Source organism: Vespa mandarinia, chromosome 8 (assembly GCF_050613455.1).
Source record: "Vespa mandarinia isolate Hongniang chromosome 8, ASM5061345v1, whole genome shotgun sequence".
In the NCBI taxonomy this organism is placed as follows: Eukaryota; Metazoa; Arthropoda; class Insecta; order Hymenoptera; family Vespidae; genus Vespa; species Vespa mandarinia.
In genome coordinates this window covers 1,024,932-1,047,578 of record NC_140817.1, presented here as the reverse complement: position 1 = coordinate 1,047,578, position 22,647 = coordinate 1,024,932, and the positions used below count along the sequence as shown (strand labels likewise).

At 33.7% G+C, this 22,647-nt stretch overlaps 3 protein-coding genes across 5 annotated transcripts; all 3 read right to left on the bottom strand.

Annotated features, from left to right (window-relative positions):
• Positions 1-3,466: 3,466 nt before the first annotated feature.
• Positions 3,467-4,914, bottom strand: LOC118448340 (uncharacterized). Of its 2 annotated transcripts, none has more exons than XM_035881490.2 (4): positions 4,683-4,914; positions 4,394-4,569; positions 3,906-4,125; positions 3,467-3,799 (listed from the first exon to the last, which is right to left on the bottom strand). In XM_035881490.2, exons 2-4 carry the CDS (start codon positions 4,552-4,554, stop codon positions 3,581-3,583), a joined length of 600 nt encoding a protein of 199 aa, XP_035737383.1. In that variant the 5' UTR covers positions 4,555-4,569; positions 4,683-4,914; the 3' UTR covers positions 3,467-3,580. The 2 variants fall into 2 exon arrangements, with proteins under 2 accessions (XP_035737383.1, XP_035737373.1); XM_035881480.2 differs by having other exon boundaries at positions 4,394-4,555.
• Positions 4,915-6,343: 1,429 nt separating this feature from the next.
• LOC118446305 (uncharacterized) lies at positions 6,344-8,245 on the bottom strand. Its single transcript, XM_035876813.2, has 4 exons — positions 7,974-8,245; positions 7,611-7,760; positions 7,208-7,538; positions 6,344-7,132 (listed from the first exon to the last, which is right to left on the bottom strand). Exons 1-4 carry the CDS (start codon positions 8,123-8,125, stop codon positions 6,473-6,475), a joined length of 1,293 nt encoding a protein of 430 aa, XP_035732706.2. The 5' UTR covers positions 8,126-8,245; the 3' UTR covers positions 6,344-6,472.
• A 675-nt stretch (positions 8,246-8,920) lies between these two features.
• LOC118446357 (uncharacterized) lies at positions 8,921-22,563 on the bottom strand. Of its 2 annotated transcripts, none has more exons than XM_035876912.2 (12): positions 22,202-22,563; positions 13,098-13,381; positions 12,839-12,993; positions 12,535-12,749; positions 12,020-12,164; positions 11,691-11,915; positions 11,236-11,605; positions 10,977-11,157; positions 10,697-10,860; positions 10,407-10,610; positions 10,086-10,253; positions 8,921-9,986 (listed from the first exon to the last, which is right to left on the bottom strand). In XM_035876912.2, exons 2-12 carry the CDS (start codon positions 13,192-13,194, stop codon positions 9,472-9,474), a joined length of 2,439 nt encoding a protein of 812 aa, XP_035732805.1. In that variant the 5' UTR covers positions 13,195-13,381; positions 22,202-22,563; the 3' UTR covers positions 8,921-9,471. The 2 variants fall into 2 exon arrangements, with proteins under 2 accessions (XP_035732805.1, XP_035732814.1); XM_035876921.2 differs by lacking the exon at positions 22,202-22,563 and adding an exon at positions 13,634-13,873.
• Between the last annotated feature and the right edge of the window lie 84 nt (positions 22,564-22,647).

The following is a 22,647-nucleotide window of genomic DNA, read 5'->3' as shown; positions in this document are numbered from 1 at the left end:
GGAAAAGGAGGCTGTTTGCAGTTTGATTCTCTCTTTGCAAGGGTGATAGCAGGGAAAAGAAGATGCATCGTTCTCTCGGAATTACGTTAAAGAAGAGGAAGAAGAAGTAGTAGTTGGAATTTTCATATTAGTGTATTTACTTCGTTAGTGATGTTCCCTCCCTTCGAGTTTTGGAATGCACTTTTTCTTGTCAGTAAGTAAATGAATGATACCTATAGGGATCTTTTATATATATATATATATTTTTTTTTTATTCTTATATATATATATTTTTTTCTTTTTTTTATAATTAGGATATTTTTTTTCTTTTTTATTCTTCCTTTATATTTTTTTTTTTTATCAGCACGTATTACCATAAATCAAACTTATGGAAATTATTTACACGCGACGTTGTCAAGTGACCACACAAGTTAGAAAATCCTTCGAAAAAATTTCTCTCTCTCTCTCTTTCTCTCTCTCTCTCTCTGTCTGTCTGTCTCGGTAGTATATTAAATGCTCATGGTTTCGAACATATCGAAATTAATTGATAAATCATACATGGTAGGGATACGAGCGGCAAAAGAGGAAGACTGCTTTTACCGGATAATCGATTCATGCGTCCCGCTTGGATACCTTTTTATAGTCTCTCGCAACCATACGAACCCCCTTTTCGTCGCCCACCTTTCAGCCCAACCTCCCTCGCTCCCCTTTTCATTCCAAGTCGACGTCATGCCGATTTTCGTTTGAACTTACACGAAAGAAATGAATTCACGTGTCTTTCCCTTCGTTTCTTTTCGACCTTTTCGAATCTATAAAAGTATATTCGAAGTAGATATATCCATACGTGGATATACCCTATACATAGTTGGAAATCTTTTTAATTTTAATATTTAATGAGAAATATGAAAGATATATATATATATATATATATATATATATATATATACATATATACAACATAGATACAAGATATGATCTCGTCTTTAGAAGTCTATGGGTTAAAGGGGAAAGTTCATTTGATTCATATTTTCCTATATTTTATAACAACGATAAAAGGGATTCGGAAAAAGGAAGTCAGGCATACTTTTTACATACATCGTAAATAACATCTTTATCGACGATTTTACATGCCGACGGTAGTATACACGGTGTATCGAGATAAAGTTTCTGATAGATAACAGCCGTCATAATGAATTCTTTGCCTCTCCCTCATATATGTATGTACGTTCCCTTTCGAACGGGTTCTCTTGGACGGAGCTACCCGCCTTCTTCTTGTCTCGCACCGTCATTATTATCATTGCCGTTGTTATTTTTATATTATATGCGTATACGCTTATAAAAATGCGGCGCAAGCTGTATGTACATATATATATATATATATATATATATATATATATATATATACGTATATATATATATATATATATACGTATGCGAACGTCGACCAAGGCAAGAATTATCGATCAATGCTCGACATTGTGCCGAAAAATTAACTTCTCTTCTTGCGTTACCTTTTATACGCTTCGGGCTAAGAACGTCGACCTGTCTACCTTCGATGTCGATTGACTTCGTAGAAAATAATTTCTTTTCTTTTTTCTCTTTTTCTTCTTTTTAATTCGAATATCAAACATTCGCTTTATATTATTACGCTGTCAAATATTCTCAAACTTTATCTCGATTATAATTCATTAAGAAAATAAAATATCAGATTTGACATTTTAATCTAAAAGGATACGATTTAAAGGGGGATACATCGAAGATTCTCTCTCTTTCTTTATCTATATATATATATATATATATATATATATATATATATATATATATAGATATATATATCTATCCTTTTTCTTTCTCGATACTTTATATTGTTATTCAGTGAAAGTTTCGTAAGCACCGTACGAAGACGCGAAAATTATCGAACAACGTTGCCCGCGAATACCGCCGTCGTAAATTACAGTTTTTATCGTTGGCAGTCTGGATTTCGGGCGAATGCGAGAGAGAGAGAGAGAGAGAGAGAGCCCTTTCTCGAGTCTCTTCCTTAGGTCTCCTTAACGTTTCCCTTCATCCTCGGAGATTTATCTGAAAAATTTAAAAAAAAGCCTACCCTCCTACCATGCCCTGCCAACTTGGTCCCACCCCTTCTCTCTCTCTCTCTCTCTCTCCCTCTCTTTCTTCTATCTTTCTCTGTCTTATAGCTTGTTCGTTGCTTCTGGGCTTGTCCATGTCGTTGTTGTCGTCATCATCGTCGTCGTCGTCGTCGTCGTCGTCGTCGTCGTGGTCGTCGTCGTCGTCCACGACGCAGAAGATCGCCGATACTTTTGCTCGAGGAACCCCTCGCAGCTCGGCTACGTGGCGGAATGCATCTGTACCGCGCTGTAGGTGATTTTTACAGGGCCGTACGCCCTGTAGCAGATACTTCGTGAAAATGAACGATAATAATTCAAAGATCTATTAAATCTATCTAAATTGAAAATTATCAATGATTCGTTCTCATGACGTTGAAAAATTCGACGATAATAATTTCTATAATGTATAATTTATTATTCCACGTTAGAATATAAATCTTATAATGTTTAAGATGCTCGTTGTTACAAGTTATTAATCGTGATTAAAAGGAAAAAGGGGGGAAAAATTGTTCGATCGATTCGATGATTCGAAAATTTTAATAGGATATGTAAAAATTAAAGGAAATGTAAATAATTTGTAAAATAATCAAGATGGGTCATCGATACGGTCCTGTCCTTTTCTCTTTCACTCTCTTTCTCTCTCTCTCTCTCTCTCTCTCTCTCTCTCTCTCTCTCTCTCTCTCTCTCTGTCTCTGTCTCTCTCTAAAGGGCGCTCGAGGGTCCCTCGTTACGTTGCGCCGTTCGACAAGAAAATTTGCCTCTGTGCTGTGCCTTAGTCTGGCATATCGTGCGCATATGTCTCGAGCGCGCATTTCTGTTTAGCCGGCACCCCGACCACCTTCACCGCCACGCTTGATTTATCGATCGACATTTTTTCGGGGGATTTTTATTACGTTTTGATCCCTCTCCTCGAATACATTTCGCGGCCACTAACCACGAAAAGACCGAACGAGATCGCTCGTACGCAGCTTGACACTCCGCTTGTTATCGAAATCGAGCGGGCTTTTGATCTCGACTATTTGTGAGCTCTTCATATTTCGACTACCCTTTTTTTTTAAAGGGTGTCATCTTTATACTCGATCTAATATATTGTCACAAGAGATCTCTCTTTTCTTTTCTCTCCTTTTTTCTCTTTTTCCTCCATTTTCCCATTTTATCTTTTAATCTATAATTAATAGTGTATGGATTATAAAAAAAAAAAAAAAAAAAAAAAAAAAATTAAAAATTAGTCATCTATTTAATTACAGTTTCTTACGTATTAGTACACACACATATACACACACACACACGCGCGCGCGCGCATATATATATATATAAGTATATAGATATGTCTAAATTGTGACGTTATTATGTACAAAGGTGATTATGATTATATTATAATTGCGACGATCACGAATAAAATGACATTAATCGGTTCTTAGATATTGGGCTAATAATTATAGAATTCGTTAAATTTTTAATGTTTTTTGGCTATATCAATGGATCTCTCTTGCGACAGCATCGAGTATCCTTTGGAAGGTAACGTCGTCTAATCCGGAAAAAGGTCTCTCAATAGCAGAGGGTGGAAGGGCATAACGTTTCCTTCGTCTTCGACGGAATATGTCGTCGTAATCTTCGTCGGTCGTCGGTGGATTCACTTTGGCGTAATATAACGCGGCAAATCCGCTATAAATTAATAGAGCCGCGGTGGCTAACTGAAAATACAATTTATCTAATGTTTATTTTACCTGTGAAGGCAGTCATATATATATATATATATATATACACATAAATTGAAAAGCAAATATAAATATTACTTACTTGAAAAACAGCCCAAAACTTGTAACTTCCCTCGTTTATGAGAAAATCATAATAACCGGCCCAATAATCGACTTTCGGTTGACTTATCGCTTTCATATCACCATGATCGTCCTCCTCGTCGTGATCACTGTGATCGTCGTGATCATCGTGATCGTCCATGTAGTCAGGAACATCGTCCTCTGGTTTCTTATTATAACCGCGCCGATAATATCTCGATCGTCTACTCGAAACGAGAGAATTACGTCGTTGGATCGACACTTTTCCTTTTTTTTCTTCTCTTTTTGCTTTTATTTTTCTTTCTTTCTTTTTCTTTTTTTCTTTTCTTTTTTCTTTTTTTTTTTTTTTTTTGTTTTTTTCGTTACCATGCAAATCACCGTTCGTTCCAAGAAGAAAGAACGTGCGCGCATGCGTACGATGATTTTCTTTCGAATTTGTAAAAAAAAGAAAAAGAAAAAAAAAAGAGAACATTGTTGAACGTAGCTATTTACCTGTACGACTGAACGGCTGTGCCTGTTTGAATATCAGCTGTCTCCGTAGCTGGCTCGAAGTCTATCGTCGTCGTGATCGATTCCACGTTCGTCTCTCTCGTCGACGCACGATGGAGATAAATGAAAATCATGAGAAATCGAAGAAACGGACCAGTCTGCATTCTATTGCGATAAATCTATCGTATAGTCACGGACAAGTGATAATCCAGGAATTTAGAAAAGAGAAAAAAAAACATAAAAAAAGAGAGAGAGAGAGAGAGAGAAAAAGAAAAAAAAACGATTCACTCACCTAAATATATCGATATCAGTTTTTTTTTTTTCAATTACGATTAGATATTTTTCTATCGCGAAACGTGTGAGCTTCGTAAAAAGTCGTTCGATTTATCGATAATTTACAAACCACATTGGTGTCGATTGATACACATCGATTCATTCATGCGAGTAACGAGTAATAAAACATTGAGTTTATCAAAGAACGGAACATCTTCGATATACCGGAGAAGATCTGAACATACGGAACCTTCAACGATGAAATTAGAGAATGAACTGAACGATTTCTCGATGCAAGTTTGTAAGGAACCGTTTACCCTATATTACCAGACCGTAACTGTATTACCAGAAACGTTAAACAAATGGGGGCCATGCCAATGCTAAAAGTACTAATTGTTACGGATCGCGACGTCGCGACGCTTAGGAAAATTTTCGCTCGTATAATTCTCAATGTGACGCTCCGTAAATTTGTCCCATTAATATCTTTCATTAATATTCTTCTTTCATCTTTAATTTATTCTGTACGTTCTATCTATTTATCAATTGCCTTTCGAGTTGTCACAAAAAACACTGCACCACGCGAGAAAACATCGTTAGTTCTGCTAATCGACTTTTTTTCTTTTTTTTTTTTTTTTTTAATTTCTTTTATTCTTTTTCTTTCCTATTTTTTTTTTTTTTCTTACGAGTTTCAATCTCATTTTCGAATAGATCTATTTTCTTAATAAAAAAAGCTCCACGAATTGTCGCAAATACGATATTGTAGAATGAACATTCACGTCGTTGATGCAACATTTGACCTAGCAAAGTAACATTCTTCTATGATGTATTAGAGCAGCAGATTAGCAAGTACCTAATCGAGTCCCGTTCGGTCGATACTCTAAAATCTTCAAGCGTGGGGTGATAATTACAGGTAGATTCGTTGGTTAGACCAAGATGAGATGTGTTTGTTGTTCTTTTCATTTTAATTGTATCCTTTTTCTTCTTACTCTTATTCTTAATTTAAAGTAGGTACATACGTCTCGTATATAGTTTTGCCATATATTTCTGATAGGACAGAGAATAATCAAGAGTAAATATGTGTTTTGATATTTCTTTATTGAAGAAAAAAAAAATCACAAAAAAAATCATTGAAAATGAATGATAGATTTTTAATCGTAAAAGATAATAGAACACATTCGTATCTCTGATCGAAAGTATGTACGTACGTACATCTTCGGGATATGGATACGGAGTTACAGAGAGTATAATTGGTCGGCCGGAATGCGACACGATCAGAATTCTCGTGTCGTTTTAAAAGTAATCCTTCCGATTCTGCCAATACCGACTAATTCTGTTTTGTCGCGCCGCTAAAAAAACTGACACTGTTCAAAGACGACAATAAGAAGCGGTTGTCGCCAAATATGCTCATTTTACATTACTCTCAAATTCAAAGGGTTATGTACGTGCGTGGTCCTTCGTGACTATCGATCGAATTCACCATAAGAATTTTAACGATTTAGAAGAATTCGATTCATCGGAAGAGAGTTTCGACATTCGAGGATTTTTAAAAGAACTCGTAACATTTTATCTTCAATTTGTATAATATAAAGAGTTTTTTTTTTTTTGGGACCAGTAGCAGGTTTTAGCTTAAATTACATTTATTTACATAACAATATATATATATATATTACATTTGGATAGTCAAAAAAGAGTCGCGATTCGTTCCCCAACGACGAAACGGTCGAATGTTGAAAATTCTTTATTCGTTTTAACTGTCAGTTGGTACTTGAAAAAGTTTCAAAGGTAATATAGTACCATGAAAATTAAAAATTACGATCCTTTTCCAAATCTTTCTGCAAAATGTTCGATTCCAGTTAAAATACGATTCGTGAGATCCCACCAGCCAATGTCATTGCCGTTCATTCTACCGTGTCCAATAGCCTCAGCTAGATGAGTGGGAAAAGTGATCTTATGCCTGGCAATACTCTTCAATACTAATGCCGCTATGTAAACGACAAAATAAATGCTGAAATAGAGCGGAATGTACCAAAGTTTTTTCCCAATGAAATAATACGAATAGGGTCTTTTATCGAGTCGTTGATCGTTCATCTCAGGTTCAGGAGTAGTGGGATGATCATGATGATGATGATGATGAATATATTCCGGTAAATGATCATAGATCACTTCGTGATGATGATAATGATCGTGATCATGAGGATAACTGTCGTCGTCGTTATCATCGTCGAAGGTTGGTCTATCAAATTCGATCGGTTTTGATGGTGAATGATCGTCGTCGAAGGTTGGTCTATCAAATTCGATCGGTTTTGATGGTGAATGATCGTCGTCGAAGATTGGTCTATCAAATTCGATCGGTTTTGATGGTGAATGATCGTCGTAAGGAAACTTTCCAGAAGGAAAACTTAAAAAATCCATTTCGTCATTCTGATGATTTGGAAAAGAATCCATTTGATCCTTGTACGTATTCATCGGCTAAAATCGAATATAACATACATTGTATTATAATATAACGCATTGATGAATATTAATGAATTAAACGATACTTACTTTATCGTTATTCATAATAGATGGATAATTATCCATTCCAATTGGTTTCGAGATCGGATTATCGATAATATAATCTTTGGGTTTGTCGTAATCGCTCGTTTTGTAATTATAAGGCCCGACGTATACAGGCCTCGAATATCCTGAAATACTCGAACTCGGCGGATTATCGGGACTCGAATCAACCGACGAAGACATTGGAGGATTCGATGAAACTTGTTGTAGTTTGGCTTTGTGCTCGAAACTAGCTGGCGGATGAAATCTTTCTTGTATCTTGATTTTTGATTTCGCCGAGTCTAACTTCGCCAATAAATCCTCGTCTATGGTCGAATACCTGACGACATTATTACGCAATGTCTTTTATATTGTTCTATTCAATTTAATCACGAGTCATAAATGAACTTACCGTTTTGTCGAAGGATGATCGATAACTTCTCCGTTTTTTAATTTTGGAGTTTTGGATGGCACGTAAATCGGTGACACAGTGATAACGATGTCCTTAACACTCCTACCCTCGTTTTCGGCGTTGCTGGAGACATTGGCTCGCGTTAGTGCCCTTAAAAAAGAAAAAAAAAAAAAAAAGAAAAGAAAAAATATGAAAAAACTTTTTCAATTCTATCTCCCATTAAAAATTCAACTTTTTATTTAACAAGCACGTTTCCTTCTTTACTGCGTAAAATGACCTCACGATTTTACATCGAACCATCCAATTTGTCAGACAAATAAGCGCTCTCTTATTGTATTTTTATGTTTGACGTGCTGAATGAACCTTGTGATCCATGAAAATGGTCCGCTTCCGGTATTCTTCGTTTCTTGACCATTCTTCGATACTTTCGCGTATGACGTTATTTCCGGTAACGTCAATGTAAATGCCATCGTCAAATCAAGGAGTAGGAACGCGACCAAAATTCGTGGTATCATCGTTCCTGATTTCTACGGATGAATGGTCAATGCCACCTAACTTCTGGACCTCATATAGACTCGTAACTGTAACGGCACGAGTAACTGGTGGGAAAACTTTTGTCCAAAGGATTCTCTACGAATCGCTTTGAAACTCTAAATCAACAATTTCGACATAGAGATCGAAAGAAAAAAAAAAGAAAAAAAAAGAGAAAAAAAATTAGCAGCGTTGCAATTCTGCTAAAATAAAAATTAAATCGATCGAGCATCGTCACGTTTTCCGAATAACAATTTGGTCTTATTGAAGGGGGAAATTTTTAATATTCTTGTTTTTTTTTTCTTTCTTTCTTTCTTTCTTTCGTTCTTTCGTTCTTTCTTTACGACAAATTTTTCCACGTAACGAAAACGTTTGTTCGATTCTTCGTACGTTCATTGATGTTAAAATTCGTCAAAAAATTCCAATGGCACGTCAATACATATCCCGTCTAGTTTGACGATACTAATGAGACCAAACGATGTCTGACTAAATCGCTCTAATTTTCTTCACAAACTATAGCGCACCGTTACGAGGATAATATTGTCGTAACAACGTGTGAATTAAGAGAAAGACAAACAAACGTTAATCGACCTCGTGCGCGAGAAATGTTTTACTCGAAAATGCGTAACTCGTAATATATAATAAATTGAAGATGTAGACTGATGAATTTGTTTGTTCAAAGATAACAACATAAGAAAATATTCAATGAGGTAATAAGTAAGAAGGATAATAAGTAATCATTTATATTTATATGGTTTACAGGATTATTGTTTTCATAGAAAACTCATCATCCATTTCTAATGAAACATATCTATCTATTAAGCATATTATCGTACAGAAAAAAAAATGTATGTATGTGTGTGTGTGTGTGTGTGTGTACTATGTATATATATACATACACACACACACACACACATTTATGTATGTATGTATGTATGTATGTATATATATATATAAAAGGTAAAGTTTGCCATGTCTCCTGCCAAGAACAATATTTACAACGTACATTAACTATACAACTTTTATATACAAAAAACATTAACTGTATAATTTACATACTATCGAAATCTTATTTATCATTAAATGACGCCATCGTTATAACAATTCGTATATACGGAACGATTATGAAATTGTTACGGAAATTTGTAGAAAAAAAAGGGGGAAGAAGAAAGGAGAAAGAAAAAATATATGTATACGTTTCTCTAAAGGACACACGATCGGATAATTAAGAATAAAAAGGGTTCGCACATTCTTTCTTCCCTTTTTAATTAATCGTTCTTTCCTTCTTCGTAAATTATTCAGAGATCTTCAAAAGGAACTTATATATATTTTAAATGTCCGGTCGTATCTCTATCGTAATATTACAATCCTCATCCTCTTGGCCCTCTATAAAATTAGGATTAACCAATCCATTTTGTCCCTCAATTTTCTCTTGATTAGTCGTAATCGATGATTTCTCAATAGCCTCGAGATTTTTCGCATTTTTAATAGCCTCGAGATCCTTCGGGGAGATATCCTTTTCCATGACAAAATTCTCGTTGTCGATTCCAAGCGCATCGATCGATTTCTTCTCCTTTTCATTGTCCGTTCGATGCTGATTCTTTTCGTCCAAAGCGATCTCAACGATACCACGATCAAGACCATTCTGATTCTCCATCATCGTCTTTGGTTTTTTCTTTACAATGTCGTTCCCTTCGACTTGAGGCCTTTTCTTCAAATACAACGCATTGAAGAAGAAGTATATTAAACCGGTCACTAAGGAGATCACAGCGAAGATCTGATACGTTGGTCTGGTACCGAATGCTTTCATCAGATAACCACCGACCAAACTACCAGAACCTTTACCTGTGAACAATATATATATGGAATATTATATATGTACCAAGAACAATAAAAGAAAATCGAATTAAACAATATAAAGTATTATTATTATTATTCTCTTACCAACTCCATAATAAAGTCCACCGAGTAATCCCTGTATCGAGGTGTCCGTTGTAGAGGTAGATAATTTTGCTGCGTAAGTAACAGCTGCCGTAAAACTGAGAGACGATGTAACTGATTCGAGAGCCTCGAAGATCAATGTAAGCCAAGGATTGTAAATCAAAGAGTAACCTAAAACAAATAATTGTCATCGATAAACTCATTTAATATACGAGTTAAAATCTTTTTCTTTTTTTTTTTTTCATTTTTTTTCTTTTTTTACAGGAATGTACACGTGTGATTTTTCTTTTTTTTTCTTTTTTTTTTTTTTTTTTGATTTCTCACCACAAAGCCTGACAGCATAAAAAATAAAACCGATGAAAAGGACATTAGCATGGCCGATCTTCGATATGATTGGTCCAGAAAGAACGAGCAAAGGAATTCCTGCTATACCACCGACCGTTATAGTAATTCCCATGAGTGATCTGGAACCTCCTAAATCCTGGATCAACCAAAAGAGGAAAGACTCGATGTATCCCCAGGCGGTGCCTTGAAATATTTTGTTATTGTTACATTTATATTTCGTTAAGATTTAAATGATAATTAAAGAATCTTGTATAGGAACTTTTTCTCACCGAGAATAAAACATGCTATGAAAAGAGCGACCACTTCGACGTTCTTAAGAACTGTGAGAACGTCACTGACAACATTAGTTGCAGGTGATTTGAATTCCAAATTAATAGCTAACATAAGGAAACCCGATATCAATTTCAATGCGGCGTATAAATAAAATGCTGGTCTAGAAATAGAAAATAACATTAACAATCGTACATGTTGTTCAATGAAAATAAATATATATATATATATATATATGTATATATCGATTGGATCCTTCGATCGTTCGGAAGAGTTTACCTAAAGTCCGTGTATCCTTTATCCCTACTGGCATAATCTATCAAAAGACCAGACAACGGAGACGAAATCATACCACCGATACTTCCGTAAATTCTTTGAAGACCGTAATCCGCCTCCTGTTCTCTCAATATTGCAATAACTGCACCTTCGAACATGGCGAAGGTGGTTCCACCGATGATTCCTAAAATAAAAAGCAGACATTGATAAGTCATTGGATTTATTGGAACGATATCGACGCTTATTTCTCAAATTCACTTACCAATAAATACTCTAATCACCAGGTATAACCAGAACGTCAATGTAATGTTATACTCGACTTGCATATCCATGTTCAAACATACATCCTTTCGGGGCATTGTAACGATACATTTTTTAACACAATTCTCAATATCGAGTATTTGATATGGTTCTGGACTTTGGGCATAATCAAGGAGTGGAACTTTTACAACGATCGTTTGATCATCTTCGTTAAAATTTTTACAAATTACTTTCTCAAAAATTTCACCATTCCAGGATACTTTCTCTGCGAGAAATTTTTGTCGTTCCTCTTCTATGTCCTCCTCCGTCGTTTCCAATTTATTTAATTTCGATAAATAGGATTGTCTGTTCATAGTTCGATCGATTTTCTCCTACGATTATATTATAATGAAGTATTGCAGTGTATTTTCGTTAAATCGATTTAACATAATAATGTTACAATTTATCAGATCTCACATTGGACGAATCAATGAATTGTCCGAAAGTACATAGGGTTCGATTTTCGTAAACTTTGACGGAGTCAAAATTTTCGAGAAAAGTCGACGGACTGCAAGAGAATTCGTAAAGTGAATTTGTTGGGAAGAAATAAGTGTTCTTTGACAAACGACGAACCGACGTTTTAAAGAATTCATTGTTTTTCAATTTACGATTTATTCTCATGTCCTGTATTTGACCGATGTCCTGCGAAAAGAAAAAAGTTCTTTTTCTACCTCCTCTTTCTTTTATTTAACCAACTTAAAATCTACAATGATTTCTATTCGGACAAATCAATAAAATATAAATACCTGTGGGATGTTATTCAAAGAGGCAGTATACTTGAACGAATCATTGGCACCCATTTTAAAATCGTAACTCATAATCGTATACAATCTCGAAGTTAATAGGGCTTGCGAATTGGTTTCATTCTGTTCGTCTATGTGACAGGCATACCTAAAAAACGTCTTTACGCTATTCAGATAACAATTTTTTTTTTTTTTTTTTTTTTTTTTTTTTTTTAATAGGAAGGATTAAAGCATGAATTAAATAAGACGAAAACAGGAAGATGAAATACGCGAATCGGTATCTCGTAATAAATATTATAACAATTATTTAAAATTAAGCTCGTCGTAATAATTATTATCTCTTTGGATTGTCATCTTCGTAGTTAAGATCATTAAAAGTAATTATCTTTGCTATACAATTAATTTTGTTCTTTCCTCGAGATCAAACAGGAACACAATGGAGAGGCATGAATTTAATCTAATAGAAAAAAAATCTCTAAATTTAGTAGAAATAAATCTCTAATGAAATTCGTACTTACCCACAGCTCTCTATCTTTGTAGCAATCTCTGAGCTCAAATCCGTTTCGCAAGGGTGACTTTGACTCATCGAATATATGAGCTCGCCATTTTTACTTGCACAACTCGCGTCCATTATAACTCTCTCTGGAAATTCGACTGTAACTCTGCCTATTGGAACGAGTAAGAGAAGTAACGCTGCTACACCGCCAAGAGAAGAAAAGAATGATAATAATATCTGCAATCAGGAGAAAGAAAAAAAAAGAAAATCCATTAATGACGAACCATGGCGTTTTTTATTTTTACAAATAAAACCCATTGATTTACCCGAAAATTTCCAACTCGATCGGCAAACATCCCAGCCAATGGTGGCATCACTATAGCTGCGATAGGTGTAACGGCACTCATTATGGCTGTTTCTTCTACATTTATACCTAATTCTCTCATGTGAATCGTCAGATAAGGATAAAGTACGTAGAGCGCTAAAAGTAGAAAGTATTCGATAATTGTCAATTTTGCCGTTATATAATAGAATTGAAAGAACTGTTCTTTATTTTTTCCTTTCCTTCCTTGCTTTTTTACTTACTCGACGCCTGAACGAAAAATATCAATTTGAGAGGTAGCAATTCTTTGTGCCGAAAATCTTTGGCAATACGCCGAAAGAAACTCTTGATCAACATCATTGTCTTCGTTCTTCCTTTTTTCTTTCTTTCTTTTTTTCTTTTTTTTTTGCTCTTTCTTTTTTTAGTACCCTCGTACTTCGTATTTTTTGTTCGTCAACAGTTCATGAATAAAATTAACGAATAATCTTATATCTCAATTCGATCGAGTTGTATTATCATTCTCAATAATCGATTCTCCTTTCATAATCTGCGTATAAATCAATATGAATGATTGTTTATAAATTAAAATTAAACAAGATAATAGTATATTATCAGAATGAAAACATTTCGAATGATTCGTAATGATATTATTTACGAGAGTATCAATATGTAAACGAGTAGTATTTTTAAATCAATGCAATCATGCGTATACTACGGTTCAATGTAACACACTGGTAAACTGACTCTACACGAGCGTATCGATAAAAACAAAGTGAAACAAAAAGAAAAAAAAGAATACTCTTTTGTCATTCTCCTTATCCCAACACGTATTTCTCTCGTATTTACGAAGTTCAACGGGACACATCAATCACGATAACACGCTTTAATCCAATTAAAATACTTGTTTACGATTAATTGTATCAACGTCACATATATCAATTCCAATATGTTTTTATTACGATCAAAAGATGATGAGTAAAAAGAATGATACTCAGTTCTAATGGATTTTTATTCAAATTCAAAGATGAATGGAAGGATGATAAAGCTCGAGTACTTGACCGACTAACGACTGAAATCTATCTGAGAAGCAAACGGAAGGCATTTGGTGTCGATGCCGTTTGCTTCCATGAGTTGGGCGTGTCAAAAAAAAAAAAAAAAAAAAAAAAAAAGAAAAAAAAGAAGAAGAAGAATTACATTTAATTTCACAGTGGACAAATGTCAAAGAGAGTAGAAATATGTTACTTAATCATTAACAGACCTGTGTCAATGTACCAGAAACGAATACGAACGTTTTCTAATGTAATTCTTGAAAGTAATGGTAATATTATTTATCTAAACGTTAAGCTAAAAAAGGAATATATAATAAATGAATATTCGTTGTTGAATATAAAATTCTAAACAAATCGAAACATCTACATTTTCAATTCTTTCAGATAAAAACTATTCTTAATTTTTAATAATACTTTTTCATTGACCAAACGATTAGATTTTAGGCGAACAAAAAAAAATAATTACTATCAAGGATTCTAAAATACCGAGGATCTTTTTTTTCTTTAATTGTCCAATCTTCGATAAACGATACCTATCCAATGATATATATTTTTACAAACGCCGACCATGATAAAGTACGCCGTAATTCAATAGAAATGTCACGACTTTTACATAACGGTTTTACAATACATGACACATCGTGCCATGATACTTCCGTTTGTCCCAACGATGAACCATCGCCCTTCTTTAAAATGATCACCAAGTATAGTATTCGAATGGTCAAGATTTTCCTTTATTCTTAATTTATATTCGAAGAGAATAACGATCGAACGAACCGAGTAACAAATTTTCTATGATTTTGATTTTCCTCGTACGTGTAAAGAAAAAAAGAAAAAAAAAGGAAGGAGAAGAAGAAGAAGAAAGAAAAAAAAAAAGAAACGAATCGCTCGTAAAAGCGTTCATCGAACGTTTAACCAACCTTCGAGTCATGGACAAAAACAATTCTCGATACTTATCCCACATAATAAAATAGACTTCATTCTCATCTTTAATTCATCGTACGAATCGATTCCGTCGTTGAAAGTGATCCGTATAACAAGGAGCGAAAAACACGAAGGAAAAATAGTTTTGAAAAGTTCTGCGGAGATAAAATAGATCAATAGAATTGTTCTTTTAACGGAAGGATAAAATAACTTAACTATTTGTAAGCTTTTTAAAAGTATCCAAAGTTCGAAGTAATCGTATCGCTCTTGTGCATATAATATATATATCGTCGAATAATCAATTTCTTGGTAATCGTTTTATTGGGATAACGTGTATACCGAATTTCTAATATCGCTTAGACGATAATCATTTTTAAGAAACGACAAATTTGATAAAGAAAATAATAAAAACTTTTCTTTATTTTTTTTTTCCTATCTCTTTTTTTCTTTTCTTTTTGTTTTTTATTTTTATCTTCGATTTAATTGCCACAAATGTCAAAATAATAATTCAACGATTACCGTAATAATTTAGCCGCTAATTAAAATGTCATTAGTTCTAGGTGCAATTTATCCGCGTTATTCTCTTCGAACAATATCGCAAAAAAAGATCAATCCAATCAGACGAATTAAATGACACCGAAATAATTCCTTGCGCTCTTTTTATCCCCCTGTCCTGGTCCCCCTCGCTCCCCCCTCCGCCCCCTATCCTTCTCTTCTCTCTCGTGGACAATATAAAGCGTTGATACGATCTACAACAATTTTCGATTCTACTACGCAGAATGTGGATCACGTGGAGGGAAGCATGCCGCAATGCAATCGTTGTTCACGCTTATCACGTATTTATTTTTTTTTCTTTTTTTTTTTTTTCTTTCATTTTCTTTCAATTGTTTTCTATTAATTTTTTTACCAAGCACGAACACGATTCAAAAAATTACGTAAATATCCTTTGCATTTTTCACGAAGGCGCGAACGACAAAGCTATTAGGAAAGGAAAATAATACTGTTGCTAATTATGTATCTCACTAATAGTAAACAATGCACGATCATGCGGTATCGGTAAATATATGTAAAAATAAAACAAAAGTATGTCTCAAAAGAAAAAGAAAAATCTGTGCACGATCTCCTCCTGCATTTAACATTTTAATATTTCCTTAACTGAAAGTCACGCGCGCCGATAATTGAAATCTCCGGTGTATAAGTAAATACTTGCGAAATTGCAATAGCAAACAAAGTGAGAAGAAGAAAAAAAAAAGAGAGAAAAAATAAAGAAAATAAAAAAGGAAAAGTAACGAAAGGAACAAAAGAGTAAAAAAGGTTTTCTGATTCGATCGAAAAATCAAAGAGATATCTCTCTCTCTCTCTCTCTCTCTCTCTCTCTATCCCTCTATCTGGCATTATTTTATATATTAACTCGCATAGTTTTGCTTGTGTTGCAAGAAAATTTCGAGAAGGAAGAGAAGAAGAAGAAGAAGAAGAAGAAGAAGAAAAAATTATGGCTCTTCTGGCGTCGTGTCGCGCGTATGTCCGAAGGATCACGGTGAATTACGAGACGCGAATACGGTAATTACCACGAATTGCTGGTACCGTCGACGTTCAGCGTTGGTCCATTACAAATGTAATTGCATAACTCGTACGCGCGAGCGGACCTTGCAAACGTAAGACTAGTACTAAGTACCTTCTTCCTTCAATGTTTTCTGACAGCTCCAAGATCGTTCTTTTTCTCTCTTTATCTTTTTTTCCCTCTCTTTCTCTCTCTCTTTTTCTTCTTCTTCTTATTATTATTATTTATTTCTTCTCCATGATATCCGGATAATCGAGCGAAGAATTTCGTAAAATGGATAATTTCTTATTTACGTCATTTCAAGGGAGATTAGTTTTCTTTCTCTCTTTTTCTCTTTCTTTTTCATCCCTCTCTCTCCTCTAAATCCTAATCAATTAATATTTTACAATATCTCGTGCAAATCGTTTACCAACAATATTTCTAAATATATTTTACAAAAGAATTAAGAATTATTTTTATCATTATCAAGAATTAATCTTGATAATGATAAAAATTCTAATGTGGAACGTGATAATTTAATAGCCTAGCTATTCATCATTATAGGACAAAGTTTTGTGATCGAAAGCTTAGCAGAGGACGCGCCATACATATTTACGGACGACATATAAGGTTGATAGACACTGGTTTTCTACCGGTAATGAGAGTTTACGATCGTAGAATGCTAAATACTTATTTCCTTCGTGCTAGGGTATGAGATTAGAAGCTATAATGTATCTAGGTACTACATAAACTCTTGCGAAGGACAGAAGTGGAACTTGAAAAGGATAGGAGAAAGAAGAAAAAAAAAATATATCTAATCTGGAGTTATCGATCGTTCGATCGGATCGGTCCTTTAAAGTGTTGATGAAAATGAAAAAAAAAAAAAAAAAAAAAAAGAGAAAAAGAAAATAAAGAAAAGAACAGAATAAAGTATATATTTCAACATCGTTGTACAGCGTACAACGTGAAATCGAAAGAACGTTGCCTAGGCGAATTTCACGCTTCACGATCACGATTAAATGCTCTCGATCCCAACGATCGATTCATTTCCGTCGTTGATGCAACGCGAAAAATCACGGATATGCCTTTTGTATCATTATGACTCTTGGTCTATCTTCTACAATCTTTTCTATAGTAAAATAATTTTATTTATTACTCTCTCTCTCTCTCTCTCTCTCTCTCTCTCTCTCTCTCTCTCTCTCTCTCTCTCTCTCTCTCTCTCCCTTAAATATGTTCCTTATAAATTAATATATTTCACGGTTGTTTCAAACTTTATTCGCTTGTTAAACGCTACGATGAGATCAGACAACAAGACGAAATCTTCTTGAAAGGTCACATGACGATTTATTTGTCACGTGAGAACGAACGCATACACTGACACACACACACATACACACAATACACGCGCGCGTGAAAGTTACTCTTTGATATTTCGAAGGAACTCATTATAATTGATTAAATGGACGTTTAAGAAGTCATTATTTATATGACCGTTTAAAAAAAAGAAATTACAAAAAAAAATTACAAAAAACAAATAAAAAAAAATTAGCAGCAGACGATTGAATGAATCAATTATTAATATATTCAGCGATTATCTTCAGTATCGTACATCGACGCCGATGAAAGTTATTTAATAGTCATAAGGAAGTGAAATAATATATTATAACGGATTGCACGTTCTTCTTCGTTCAAGGCTCAAACACGTAACGCTAATTAAATGAGGGTCACTGATAGCAATTCTATTTTATACATTTTCTTCCTTTAAATATTCCAGTATACGTTAATATCAACGAAAAGAAAGAAAAAAAACCTTAAATTAATTTTATTCGTTCCTTATATCATAAAAATGTGACGAACTATCTAATAGATTTAAAGGTTTTGTCCCTGTGCAATCAAACAAGAGGGAGAGGGAATGAAATCGTGAATGTCTATTGCGAAAGTTCACAATAGAAGGTTCGTTCAAGTATCTACGTTCCTTGAATAATTTCTGTTTAAAGTTACGCTATGTGATGTATATATGTATGTACGTATGTATGCACCATGGCTTCTCATCTATCTTAAGAAGAGAAGATCTCTTAAATGTCAGAAGAACGAAGGACGAGAAAGATCGTGGCGTGAATTACGTTTACTTCTTCGTCGAAAGAATGATTGTGATCATTGATCAACTATAATCCATCGCTGTATATTTTTATTACTTTTGCGTCTTAAAAGAAAAATATTTTATTTGCGATCAATCGTAAAAACAACTTTTGCTTTCTCTCCTTTGATCGACGAACACGAGAACGATAAAAATATATTCAAGTTCTATCGAAATCAGATAGTAACTAACTAGGTATCTTTGTACAAGATGAAGCTTCAAAATGGAAGAGTATAGAAAGAGAGAGAGAGAGAAAGAGAGAGAAAGAGATTCGTGGAACGGATCGAGTAACGGAGAATAGGATATAGAATATGTCTATATGTATGTACATAACATGTGTACATGTATCTCTTCTTAGAATGGTCCATCTCAATTATCCATTTTGTCCGATTACGTTCGAAGCTCTCCGTGTAGCGGATGTTATCGAGACATAGAAAGTCGTAACTGGGTGAACCAGTTGTTATTTACAAGACTTATTATTGAGCATGAAGGTAATATATTAGAGACAGTAAGATGGACGCCGACAAAGTTGGTAAATTTTTATATTTCATTCTTGTCTTTTTGAAAGAAGCAAAAAAAAAAAAAGAAAAAAAGAAAAAAAAGAAAGAAAAAAAAGGAAATGAAAACATGATTGTGAAAAAGGATGATACTATATGAGAAAGATAAAAATTATTGAAATGATAAAAATAAATAGAAATATATTCATACATCGTTTCAAAATCATAAGACTTTCATTATATTATTATAATTACTCGAACTAAAAAGAGTACGCATATTCGACGATACGAGCTAACAAATTGGGGTTAATCTCGAGTGAACTCTAATCGTGACACTGTCACGTTAAACCTCGTCAAATGTCAAATATCAAATCATTATTTAATGAAATAAAGTGACATATTATTCTACAAAGATATTCTACTAAAATATGAAATATATTTTATACGGAGGACGAATTTTAAATAAGATCGAAGATAATTGAAAAACTATATACTCATCAAGGTTGTATCTTTTTGCAAGTTTTTTTTCTTTCTTTCTTTCTTTTTTTGTTTTATTTTTTTTCCTTTTTTCTGAGTAATACGAGTCCGATTCGCAAAGGTCTCATCTCGATGATCCTCGCGTGTCTTCTTCGCCATCTTTCTTTAACGATCGAAAGATATTATCATTTACGTCGATCGAGATAATTCTCAGATTCAATAATAATTAAAGCGATTAATATTTCAATCATTTATCATAAAGGAATGTTTTAATAACGATAAAAGTTATCATATCAAATGAACGTTTATGCGTTCATTAACTTGAAATGATTGTTTCTCGTTTAATTTATACCTTGTTAAATCGAAATAATTGTTTCTATATTCTACAATGTCGAATAAATATAGCGTACGAATACTGAAAAATTTCTATGAGATTATATCTTTATTAACGATCTTTATTTCTAACAAATCATGAAAGTTAAAACCTATTACAAAGTTTTTGCGTAACACAAAAGTGATTGAATTTCAGCTCAAACACGTTCTACGACTTTGTCCGCATGTATCGTACATTACTAACGTTAGATCCATTTCAAAATGAATACGTACGGATATTCTCTACGATCGAACAATGGAATTCAAAATAAATATTTATATAAAACGAAGATAAACAAGAAAATGACGATGTCGAGAGATCATTGTGAATACGAACGAAGAAATTAATTGATCGATAAATTTCCTTCCTTTCATTCCTTTCTTTCTTTCTTTTTTTTTTCTCTTCTTTCGAATCGATCGTAAAACAATTCTTTTCAGTCTTTGGTTTTTTTCCCATCGCTTGGAAATAATAAAAACGATGATTTATCCGTTCGTAAATTCTCTCTCTCTCTCTCCCCTTTCTTTCTGTCGTGTTTTGTAATGAGATATAAAAAGAAAAAAAAAGAACATTCATCGACGTCCGTTATCAAATATATACATATATATATATATATATATATATATATATATATATTTTTTTTTATTCCTCTCTGTAATAAGAGAAAAGAACGAGCGATATATCGTCATATATAATTTATGCAAATTTATTCGCATTAACAGAATCGAAGGAGGTATTTAACGAAGAAACAAAAAAAAAATAAAGAAAAAGAAGGAGGAAAAAAGAAAATAAAAGAGAGAAAAAAAGGAAATGATACAAAGTAAACGTGTTCTAGGAGCAATCGATTTTTCTCAATTGATATAGCCCACGATCGGATTACTTAGGTAAAAGTCATCCAAGATATCGGACATTCGATGTTGCTTTCACTATGCCGCTGTTAGTCGAGCACAATACGAACGAGACAAACTAGCAAATCGGGTCAAGTGCATCGGGGCCGTTGATTATTAGCGTGTCTATCCAAAGGAGAGACTCCTCTCTCTCTCTCTCTCTCTCTCTTTCTCTCTCTTTCTCTCTCGGTCCAGCCTTTCTAGAGTGCGTCCGAAGAGGAACTCGCAAATTATGCGCTCGACGAGTCCTCAAGAGAATGCGCGCGAGCTTTGAAAGAATATTTTACAATATACGGACGCATACATGCGCAGATAGAACGAGGATAAGAATCCATCGCCGTGTTTGCACTTTCCATTAGAATCCTTTTACGAAGAAAATAAAGAAAAAGAAAAGGACATTGTTTCACGATTGTGAATTATGTTGATTGCGAAGTTCCAAACGAAAAAGGAAAAGAGAGAGAAAAAAAAGAGATCGTACGATTTCACTTTTACGATGTTCATAACGTTCCTAAGAGAAACGTAGACACCAAAAGAATTTTTATATTTCAATCTCTCTCTCTCTCTCTCTCTCTATCTCACTCTTTCTTTTATTATTATTCGTCAGAAATAAAGTATCGATAAAGTCAAGAGGTAAAAGTTGATTCGATACGCGAAAAGGGAAAGGAACCGAATACTCTCGAATCCCCTTTAATCCGATTACGATGTGTTTATATTATTCGTGAATGTAACATACATATACTATGAAAGTGTCATCGACTTATATTATACAGGTCACTTTTCTACGAATAATTGTTTATAAATTGCATTATACACACACACTCTCTCCCTTTCTTTCTCTTCTAAAATATTCTTATAAATTTAAATACATAATGTATAATCAATACATTTATCAATAAGATATATATCCTTACTTTCACGAATGATTCAATATCAGAAAAAATTCGCACGTGGTTTATCATTAAAATTATTTATCATTGAAACAACATCAAATTAAAAGAGTAATAATTATTTTTATCTCGATGTCGACCTTCATTCCGCGTACGCGCTATTTCTTTTTCAAAATTATTCAATGAAATTACGTTGCACTCGAAGAATCAAATTTGTGCACTCGTTCTCTCTATTAACGATGACGTACTCCTTCATGATTTACGCCGAACGAATTCACAAAAGGAACTTGCGAATTACTTTAGATCGAAAGACGGATGTCATAAAAAGTGGACGCGTTAGGGTTGCCTCGGCAAATTACCGATAATTTGTCACGCGCGAGAATTGTTGAACTCTCTCTCTCTCTCTCTCTCTCTCTCCCTCATATCAATCGAATTGTTTTCGAAACTTTTTGAAAATATCTTTTGTTAATATCGAAACATAAGGTATAAGAGGCACTCGAAAAATTATATAATAATTATTTCTCTTAATTACTTTTACATGTTTAAACAGTTGGTTATTCGTATAATATATTATTAATAAGTAATAATAATTAGCTTACCTTCAACGCATTCCATAAAGTTCACTCACGTTCTGTAATGTTTCGCGTTGAAATAAAATTGATCGTTGATATTTTTGAAAAATAAATTCGAGACTAAGATTCTTCCAAGATGGATATACGAGGATTGTAAAGTAATATATATATATATATTTATATATTACTTCAAATTGCTGAAGTAGTAATTAATTAAAAAAAAGATCGATATGATCGAGTCGATCGATGCCACGTAATCCACCACGAAGATCGCGTTCTCGGTCGAGAATAGTAGTTCTCGTCGTAAAAGTTCAGTTATTTTTTCTTTTTTTTTCTTTTCTGTTTTTTTTCTTCTTTTTTTTCTTTTTTTTTTTTTTCTTTTTATTTGTTACGAATAAGTGTTACGATCACGTTCGAGTATGTACTCGTATGTCCGCACAACGCGAAGTCGTGCAGGCTACTGAGCTCTCCGA